This window comes from Stegastes partitus, unplaced genomic scaffold (assembly GCF_000690725.1).
Source record: "Stegastes partitus isolate 25-593 unplaced genomic scaffold, Stegastes_partitus-1.0.2 Scaffold40, whole genome shotgun sequence".
Taxonomy (NCBI): domain Eukaryota; kingdom Metazoa; phylum Chordata; class Actinopteri; family Pomacentridae; genus Stegastes; species Stegastes partitus.
Genome location: NW_007577771.1, coordinates 199139 through 209824, shown reverse-complemented (window position 1 = coordinate 209824; position 10686 = coordinate 199139). Strand labels below are relative to the sequence as shown.

The 10686-nt window shown below is 44.2% G+C and overlaps 1 protein-coding gene across 1 annotated transcript; it reads left to right on the top strand.

Moving 5' to 3' along the window:
- Positions 1-1956: 1956 nt before the first annotated feature.
- slitrk5 (SLIT and NTRK like family member 5) lies at positions 1957-4816 on the top strand. Its single transcript, XM_008304491.1, has one exon. It carries the CDS (start codon positions 1957-1959, stop codon positions 4582-4584), a length of 2628 nt encoding a protein of 875 aa, XP_008302713.1. The 3' UTR covers positions 4585-4816.
- Positions 4817-10686: the final 5870 nt, after the last annotated feature.

The following is a 10686-nucleotide window of genomic DNA, read 5'->3' as shown; positions in this document are numbered from 1 at the left end:
GGGCTGTATGTGCGCTTCCATGCCTGGTTTATGGAGCTAAACACCGAGGAGACTTGACTAGATTTTTTATTTTTTTTTAGGAAAAGAAAAAAAAAAAAAAGAGGGAGAGAGAGGAAGCCGACGGAAGGGCGGACGGTGAAAATCCATGTTTTCAGTGAGGTTGGAGCCGTGATTTTTCGGGATGCTTTGGTGTTTACCGGGATCAGCACGGTAAGAGGACAATGATTTGTCTCTTCTTTTTTCTGTTTTTTTTTTCCCTTCCCACCCCGTTTTTTCCGTTCCATTGAGCTGCGCTTTTACATTTTGGGGATCTGTCCGTGGTGCTGAAATCTCTGTTTTCTCCCCCCCCTCCTTCCTCCTCCTCCTCCTCCTCCTCCTCCACCTCAGTTGCATTGCTGAAGTTGATCCGGATTTAAGATGCTGTTAAGCAAGGTGTCTGCGGCTGCTATGGCAATAACAAGCATAGAGGCTGCATTTTTTATGCTCACATATACCATCACAGTTTTATTCGTTCCGAATAACAGCCTGCTGCCTGTGCACAGGGACACCCTGCGAAAGGCGCACCAAGTGTATTATTCCCAGAGATGCTTTTCTTGAGGTAATAAAACTCAAATGTGCAAGAAAAATAACACTCAGGCATCCAAACGTACAGCATCTTTTTTTTTTTTTGGTTCCAGTGCGCGTATTTTGGGGTGATTTAGCGGGTCGATGTGTGGGCTTTTGTGTTCTTTTAAGGAACGCACACAGACTCAGTGTGTGTGTGTGTGTGTGTGTGTGTGCGTGTGCTCACGCGTCTGTGGCGAAGAGAGAGAGAGGTGGGGGAGAGAAGGGGGGAGAGAGGGAGAGAGAGAGGCTATCTGTAACCTTCTATATAGCAGATGCCATGCATAATGCTTGATTATAGAATTATTTACCGCGCGTCAAAACGCAATTTGGATCAGAGATGCGCCGTGAGATCAGCGACTCCTGCTTATTTTTGCCTTTGATCAACTCCTCTCGTTTCTTTTTCTTTTTTTTTTTTTTTTATATATTCCGCCCGTGGGTAGAAGAAGGGCTGCGACTGTCGCCTTGTAGGCTGATATTCACATTTTCTATGGCAGGCCGGATTTTAAGATGAACACTGGCTGCTCCGATCCGTTGAAGACAGCCGGCGTTTCTGTCCTTTTCCCTTTTCTTTTCCAAATTCTCACCGAGGATCGTTGGAATCATAGCAGACGGATAAATTGCGCGTCCTCATGTTGTTTGGACGGAGGTGGAGAGAAGGAATCCGACAGTTCCCCCTCCCCACCACCACCCCCCCTCTCTCTCTCCAACACACACACACACACACACACACTGTTACCAAGTCGTCGGGTATGCGGGGTGAGTGAGAAATCTTTAACGCTTTGGAGATTGGAGTTCGTCTTGGAGATTTTTTTTTATGTTAGTTTGCGCAGAGGGAGGAGGAGGGGGGGTTAAAAAAAATGGCATCTAGTGAGATATTTTGACAGCGATTGGTGCTTTTTTTGTGGTGGATTAAATTAGTAAATGACCAAATCTATCAGTCTGCATACGGTGCATGGCTAAGGCTTTTTTTTTTTTGTCCTTCCAAAATGGATTGGAATTCAGGCGAGCTATCAAAAATGCGCAGTGGCCGTCCACCGCGGGGTAGTTGTGTTAACAACTTGAATGTATGTGTGCGATTGTGAACTTGTTTTCTGACAAAGCCCAAAGAAAACGATGCCACATCTGCATAATGCACAAACATTAACAGGCCTACTTGTGTGTTTTGCTTCTGTGTGTCATAATATTTGTCCATCATGGGGCTGACTTATTTGCATTTTTGCTTTTTTTTGTAAATGTTGCACTTGTGATGACATTTAAAAACAGAACCCGTCCTTTTTCTTCTCCTCCCTTAGATGACACCTCATACTGGTACCACACTTGAGTGAGCTGGGGCATCCTCTCCCAGGAAAAATGCATATCTGGATCCTAAAAATAATCCTTCTGATTGCATCATCTCTGAGGCTGGTTGAGATGTATGACAATTATGGGGAGATCTGCCGAAACCTGTGCACATGCGAGGAGAAGGAAGGGATCCTGACGGTGAGCTGCGAGAACCGGGGCATCATCAGACTCACGGAGATCAGCCCGGTCCACTTCTCCATGTACCACCTCCTGCTGACGGGGAACCTCCTGAAGAAGCTGTCGGTCAATGATTTCATCAATTACACCGGGGTGACCATACTGCACTTGGGGAACAATGACATCTCCGAGATCGAGTCGGGTGCCTTCAATGGACTCCAGGGATTAAAAAGGTTGCACCTGAATAACAACAAGATCGAGGTTCTGAGGGATGACACCTTTGCGGGGCTGGAGAGTTTGGAATACCTACAGATTGATTACAATTACATCACCAACATAGAGCCCAACGCCTTGAGCAAACTGCACCAACTGACAGTGATGATTTTGAATGACAACCTACTCTCCGCCCTGCCTCCGAACATCTTCCGGAATGTCCCCCTCACGCACTTGGACCTGAGGGGGAACCGGTTGAAAATGTTCCCCTACATTGGCCTCCTGGAGCACATGGACAAAGTTGTGGAATTACAACTGGAGGAGAACCCGTGGAATTGCTCCTGCGAGCTCATCGCTCTCAAGGCCTGGCTGGAGAGCATAGCCTACACGGCTCTGGTGGGCGAGGTGGTGTGCGAGACGCCGTTCAGGCTCCACGGCAGGGACCTGGACGAGGTGTCCAAGCAGGAACTCTGCCCGCGAAGACCCCTCGAAGACACGGTCAGGCCTGCACCCCCTAGCAGCACCAATGGATATTACCAGACCACGCCAGCTGCTGTCACAGCCTCTGCCACCTCTTCGGCTGTTTTTAGGTCCTCTTCTAGGCCTACCAAGGGCACACGGCAATTTAACAGAACTAGGTTAAAGCCCACTTCTCGAATACCAGGCGGTAACCCGTACAACTATGGCCCCATCATTGCTTTTCAGACCAAATCTCCTGTGCCTTTGGACTGCCCCACTGCCTGCACATGTAATCTGCAGATATCTGAAATTGGGTTAAATGTCAACTGCCAAGAGAGAAAGATTGAAAGCATTTCTGATCTAAAACCCAAGCCATACAATCCGAAAAAAATGTATCTCACTGGAAATTACATCCCTGTGGTGCGGAGATCCGATTTTGTCGATGCCACTGGATTGGATTTGCTTCACCTGGGAAACAACAGGATAACTCTGATCCACGACCGGGCTTTTGGGGATTTAACCAACCTACGTAGGCTGTATTTAAATGGTAATCTCATGGACAGGCTTACAGGAGAAATGTTTTTCGGTTTGCAGAACTTGCAGTATCTTTATTTAGAGTACAACAAAATCAAGGAGGTCGATGCGGGCACTTTCCGCTACCTCCCTAATCTCCAGCTGCTTTTCCTCAACAATAACCTCCTGAAAACTTTACCCGTGGGCATATTTTCCAGCCTCTCCCTGTCTCGGCTTAATCTGCGTAACAACCACTTCCAAAACCTGCCTGTGAGTGGTGTTTTAGATCAGCTGAAGCTGCTGGTGCAGATAGATCTGTTCGAAAACCCCTGGGACTGCTCCTGCGACATAGTGGGGATGAAGATATGGCTGGAGCAGCTCAGCGCGGGCACCGTGGTGAACGAGGTGGTGTGCGAGACGCCCAAGCGCCACACAGGACTGGACGTGCGCTCCATCCAGTCGGAGCAGCTCTGCCCGGACTACTCCGACGCATACGTCTCGCCGACTCCCCCTACGGACGAGCCCATGGACGACCGGGTTGTCACCACGGATGCTCCGCAGAAGTTCAACACCCCCAGCAGCACCGTCCCCCTCTCTGTCCTCATCCTCAGCCTCCTGCTTGTTTTCATCATGTCTGTCTTCGTGGCTGCGGGGCTCTTTGTCGTGGTGATGAAAAAGCGCAAAAAGTCACAGAGCGACCGCACGAGCACCAACAACTCAGATGTCAGCTCTTTTAACTTGCAGTACAGCCTCTACAGCAACCGCTCCGGCCCTAAAGTTAAAGCCCCGGCCGGTCACGTCTACGAGTATATTCCACATCCCATGGGCCACATGTGCAAAAATCCCATTTACAGGTCGCGGGAAGGGAACACGGTGGAGGATTACCGTGACCTCCATGAGCTCAAGGTCACGTACAGGAGTACCCCGGATGAGGAGAGGGATAGTAGCACGATGAGGAGCCCCACGTACAGCGTGAGCACCATCGAGCCACGAGAAAACCCTTCCCCCGTCCAGGATGCAGACCATTTCTTCAGAGGCATCCTCGAGCCGGACAAGCAGTCCCCCCATCAGTCCATCCCCTCCATCCCAGCAGGTGCCAATTTAGAGTACAAGTACACAGGGCCTGTGTCGTACACGTACAACCCAAATTTTGATGTCAGACGTCAATTCTTGCACCCGGAGAGGATAAGAGAAACAGTGCTCTATGGCACAGCACCCAGTACTGTTTATGTCGAGCCCAACAGAAACGAGTATTTGGAGCTAAAAGCTAAACTGCAGTCTGAGCCCGATTACCTCGAAGTTCTTGAGAAACAGACCACCTTTAGCCAGTTCTGAGCAACAGAATCATTAATGTAATGAAGCATTTTCTCTCTTGACCCCTCCTCGAAGCAGCGGCTCAGTCTATAAGGGTGCCTTGGCACAACACAAACGAAGCGAATACGGAAAGGAGTTGAAACGGGGTGTGCCGAACAATCTTATTCTTATTTCTGAAACATGACATTACAGGAATGGATACAGCTTTCTGAAACATGGATGAACAAAATTGCTCTACTTAACTGATGATGCAAAATCTATTTTTCTATGGTGAAGATGATCGAATAACACACAAAATGTAAGTGTACAGGTAAATCTTACCCAACTTCATTTTCAGGAATATAACCATACATAAGGTATATTGTGAATCAGAAAAAGAAATGTTTATAAAAAAGAAAACAAACAACACAAAAAAAAAAAAAAAATCACTCCTGGACAAAAAACACTGTACAGCAGATCATCAAAACTGTGTAGGACTATTTTCTGCTGTAGTCTGTAAGTAAGTATTTATTGATATAATCTGCCATGTCTTTTCAAAACTTTTGATTCTACATCAATATTACCTGTGTCATCATACTCCATGACCCTCTGGAAAGGCTTATGTTTGTAGTTTCATTTACTGTAGCTCTGCATTGTAAAAGTGGCTTTTTTTGAAAGTGGCACACCCCCAAATGTTCAAAACAGACTGCGTCATTTGAAGAAGATGAAAAAAAAAACAAACAAAAAAAAAAGGAAAAAAAAAAAAAAGTGTCTTTGTATGCTTTCTGCACTTTTTGGAATTGGAAGGCGAGTTAGCCTTCACTGAGCTCTCATAAAGGAGATTATTATATTAAAAATGAATATGGGTATTCATTCTTAATATGTAGAATTGATATGTTATCAAAACAAGAATTCATAAATGATATTTGAAGTATGGATTATGTTGTGTAATACTGATATTTTAATCAATGTAACACCTATTTTTATACAAGCATTGGCAGATTCTCTATTACTTATCGGTTTCATTTGTTTTGATTGCTTTGCACTTATTGCACTATATTGACCAAACTATGTTATTGTCATCAAATAAACATGATGTCAGGTTCATATAATGTGCTTATGAGGACAACTCGAGCTGATGGTTGGTTGATATTGAAGGGAAGCCATTGGGGGAGGTTCGGTTCCAAGCGGAGAAATGATTTTTATTTTGTAATCAAATGACAATACATTGGCTGACGAGAACTGACTACGTTGTGGACTCTATCAAAGCAGATGAAGATGCAGTGTATGTGCTCAGAGGGGGGGGAAGCTAGTGTCTCAGTGGGGATCAATGGGTTTTAATCAATGAGCATTATCTAAGGCTGTCCTTTTGCTATCATGCTATGACAACTGCATCGGCGATGGCAAGCGACGAGGAGGTCATTTATACAAACATCACTGGAGCTGAATTGAAAATAAATTTTAGCAGAAATGATGAAGAGCTGGTTTAAGGGTTCGAACCGTTTCTTTCACTTTTAATTGTTTGGTAGTTTTCTACATGAATTGAAAGGTTTTTTTTAATCTGTAAAGTGCTTGTTTAGATTTTTTTTATTTATGTATTTTTCTTTGTCGAGTTCCTCCTCACTTGACCCACTTAAATCCAATATGCAAAGCAGGCCTATAAAAATGCAAAGGATGCACTGTGCCACCATTTTCATTGTGCAGGGAGCGTCACCGTTTAGGAATTCAACGTTGCTTAACAGAGACAGGCAGGGATCTTTCTGGAGAGGTGGTGAGAAAAGAAAAAAAAAAATCTGTCATTTAATTCTTAACACAGAAGGAATTATTAGGAATTAATTCTACAAGTCGCAGGTAGCAAGCTCTGTCATATCACTGTATTTTTGTCAGTAATTTTAATCTTCAGCGTGGTGCCAGCTGCCTTTTCTCAATGACGACACACACACAAAAAAAAAAGAAAGAAAGAAAAATGAAACGCTCTGGGTCTCTCTCTCCTTTTGTTGGATCTTTTCATAGAAGGCCAGAATGAGAACAGAAGGCACCATTTGGGAGATGAGGAGTTCTGGAACCGAGTGTAACTGTGGATGTGTCATACATGTAGCAGGGGATGTGAATCATAGCCAAGAAGTGTGTGTGTAGCTGCCCGGCTTCGGTGGCCTATGGGATGGCACAGTGCTGACCGTCTTTGACATGGAGTTGTGTTTGTTTTTCTCTTGCCAATATTGAAGAGGGGGGGAAAAAAAAAGAAAAATTATAGATTACTGAGGTGAAACAAGGACCTGAAGATGACAAATTGTTTAAAATGCAGCACAGATGGCGATGCTGTGTTTGTAATATTATTTAATTTCCGAGAATATTGTATTTTTCCAGGATGATTTGGCGAAGTTCACAGAACTGCAGAGGAAAGGGAGAAAAAAAAAGAATGCTTGAGCACAATTACATAATCACTGAATCATGTATTCCAAATGGGCCCGTTATTACTGCATATGTGTGTGTGTGTGTGCACCTCTTCCACCCAAACTCCCAGTGTGGAGGTTTATCACTCTTATGACCCAGCACTCTGTCCCGGCGTAAATGGCTGCTGCAGGAGTGCGCAGGAATAATGCTTTTAATCAGCCAATGGGCTCTTTAGGTCTTAACACAAATGGAAAGCATCAAGGAAGAGTTTTATTACGCGGATTAGTCCATTTGTAGCTTTCCATGGGCTTTGCGTCGCCGTGCGGTTTGTTGTCAGAAAAATCTCAGCAATAACACTAAAAAAAAAAAAAAATAGTGCAATGGTCAACATCTGTATTCCGACAAGGATAAGAAGTTCTGGGGTGAAATATCTCCGACTGTGTTGCCTCATGCCGCACAAGAGCCCCCGTGATTTATGGCTAAACCTATTGTGCGAAATCTGATGTGGGGCTGATGCAACACAAAGCGTGATGTAGGTGCAGATGTAGCCGCCACAGAGGGCTTCGCTCTGCATGCAGCAAGGAAGCCGGTGGTGAAGTTAGCTCCGAAAAAAAATTGGGAAACTTCTTCGAGACAGTGATGGGGGCAGCCTGTGCCTCCAGTATTCTCTTACACTTTGTGCTTTCCATTTGAGAGTGAATCAATGTGGAGGACGTGAAGCCCGTCCAAGCTGCAAGAAGCGCTGGCGTGGTCCTCTTTGCTATTTTCGGTACGTGGAGGCAATTATTGTTTCCAACAGTGGGCTGAAAATACCAGGCTAATTAAACACTTTGTGGGTTTGATTGTGCCGCTAAGACTTATATTTTATCACTTATCAGATGTCGCTGGCAGAGTTTTGTTTTGATCACATGCACAGGGCCGTAAAGACAAAATATGGCGCCTACGGGTGAACGCAGGGCCCCCTTCCACCCCTGTTTCTGCATCAGATGTTTTGGGAAACCCATCAGCTGGAAGTTTGTGGGAATTAGCTGAATGATATAAACAGCAAAAATGAAGATGTTCAATTAGATTTCAGTAATCTAATCACCACAAAGTCAATGAACTGCTGTTCAACTGAACCGTTTTTCAATGGTTTTATGTCTTTTTATGCCAAATGAATGTTTTTTTTGTATTTCTCTGTCATTTCTTTTATTTTTAAGTGGATTAGAAAAGATGAAACTTCTTTAAACTTCATGATATACCACTAGGATGTCAACAGCTGAATCAAATGTGTCCTATTTGACAGTATTTGTGTGATCGGGACAAGAACACGATATGAATGCCGGAGCCCAGCTTCTTTTTTGGGACTGACAGCTTAAACTGACGCTTAACTCCTAATAAGAAAACAGTTAGTTCCAAGCGTTTCTTTAATTTTCACCCTTCATTTCCCCACATTTGGACTGCACCACCTGACACTGCAACAATATGTGTAAATGATAATTAGGCTAATATGAGCCTGCCCTCTGTATACTGAGATGGATAGGGTGGGTGGACGTTTCCCATATGCTCGAGCGCTGCCTCGCCTACCCCCCGCCGAAGATGCCTCGTCCTCGGCGCTGCCTCGCTGCCTTCCTGCCACCCAGTCTCCACGATGATGTGAGCAATTGAGTTCAAGGAGATCTGGGTAATTGAGAGGGCAGGGATGGCATCTGACAGGCACCGATGGCTCCAATGATTACTTTAATCAGAGTGGTTAATGGAATTCCTTCAGGCATGTAGAAATGCTCAAATGTTCATCAGCACTCAACCGGTTTTCAACCCCCTTCCACCCGCCCCGCCAACCTCCTTTTCTACCTCACGTCGCCATAATTACCGATCAGTTTTTCTTTCCTCTTTATGCTTTCAGTTTCTGGTAATGTGTTTGTTTCTGTGGTCTTTCGTAAATCCGAAGCGGGGTGGGGGGATCATTATGAGCTGCTTTATGGTTGAAATGCATTATGGATGAAGTGTTTAAACATGAAATGTCATGGCAAACCCATTAAAAAGGGACGGTCAAGGACTCAATCACAGTAAAAAAAAAATCGGTGTAAAACAAGCTCGCGTAAATAGAAAGCAGCGGAGGTTTATGTATAATGAAGGTATTGTCTGCTAAAAGCGGGGCTAAAAACAGAGATGTTTATCTTTTATGCATCCAGAAAGAATGATCATGTGAGATTTTATCTGCCGCTGCTGCTGCTGCTGTCGTAATCTCAGCTCCATCAGTAGTTTCTGTTCTAATCCGCCTCTTAGTTAACACTCCCGCTGTCTACCCCTGCGCTGAGTTAACTTTAACAAACAAATCCATTGCATTTAAAAAAAAAAAAAGTGCAGTCTGGATCCAGACTCTGATGCCATCTGCCGAACAAACAGTCCTACTCGCTGCTTTAAATTCTGTTTATTTAATTGGCTTGAGATTGTTTTTTTTTTTAATTTTTCCCCCCCCTTTTGTGATACACATTTTGACTAAATGTGACTGCTAAATATAATTGGGCACTGATTTGAGGGGTTCTGTTGTCCATCTGGACTTTGTCTGGGTATATAATGTAAAAAAAAAAAGAAAGATTTTCTTATTCTGGTGAAATGTTTTCTGTGAAATTATGCACAACATGTCCTCATGTGAAACAGCACAACCAGAGATTTTTTTTTTTTTTGCCTTTTCATTATTTTTGGACATGTTTTTCATTAGTTTGTGTTGTTTGTAGCTGCAAATTTGCATTTTATTTCCCTGCAAGACAGAAAAATGTTGCAAATGAGCTCTTAAAATTAGAATCCACACGTTATACTTGCATTAAAATATGCTCCTATATATATATGCATTCTGTGATACAAAAAAAAAAGCTTTCACCCCCCCAAGTAGCTGATTCTATCTTTGATTCACTACTGTAATGAGAAATAATGGAAGCCCCTGTTATCCCGCGGTTAGAATCGGTGGGATTTTTTTTCCCACCCTCGACTTGGTTCCATCTGAATGGTAGATAATGAAGTTAATATGAAGATGGGAATCTTGGATGCAGAATGGGTAGCAATTATTCTGTGAGCTATCATGTCATGTGTACAATGCTCTATTTAGAGGGCTATGTATTGTTCCCATGTGATGTTAAAAAAAATGTGGGGATAAGCTGCTGTGGATGTGGTTAGATCCGCACCAGGAGGTACGTGTGATCAAAGCTTTTAAAGAGCTGTCTGTGTGTACATGGAGGAAGCGGGATATGACGACAGTGTGTTCATGTTCCTAGTTCCACTTTCTCTCTGCAGCACTTTTTTTTTTTGCCCTCCTTTTTGGGTTCCCACTGGGCAGCCGGGGTTGTATTCATCAGGCCTCCCGTTTTGTTTGTTTGTTTATAGCGGCTGCACCCGTTGATCCGGAGCCGCAGTAACCCTGTCGTTTGATAAATGGCAACCGTAGCATTACTGACTCCCCAGCCGAGGCTGGTGACGCCAGGCCAAAAAGAAAAAAAAAAACACAACAGGTTGATGTATGGCTTCCTTCAAGAGTGTCAAGTCATTTAACTAGAGCCACAGCGCTTCCGTGTCTGTCTTGGAATGTCGCCCCGACCTGCCCCCTGCCTCGCCCGTGTCATCGGACTCGAAATAAGGAAATGAGCAGTCGATAAGGCTGTGAAATCTGTTTTTGACAGGTTAACGTTGGGGGATGTTGTCGTACCACTTAGCAGCACAGTCGGGGTTTATGAGTTTGTTTCGTCTCCTACTTTGGATGTGCTGCTTCAGATG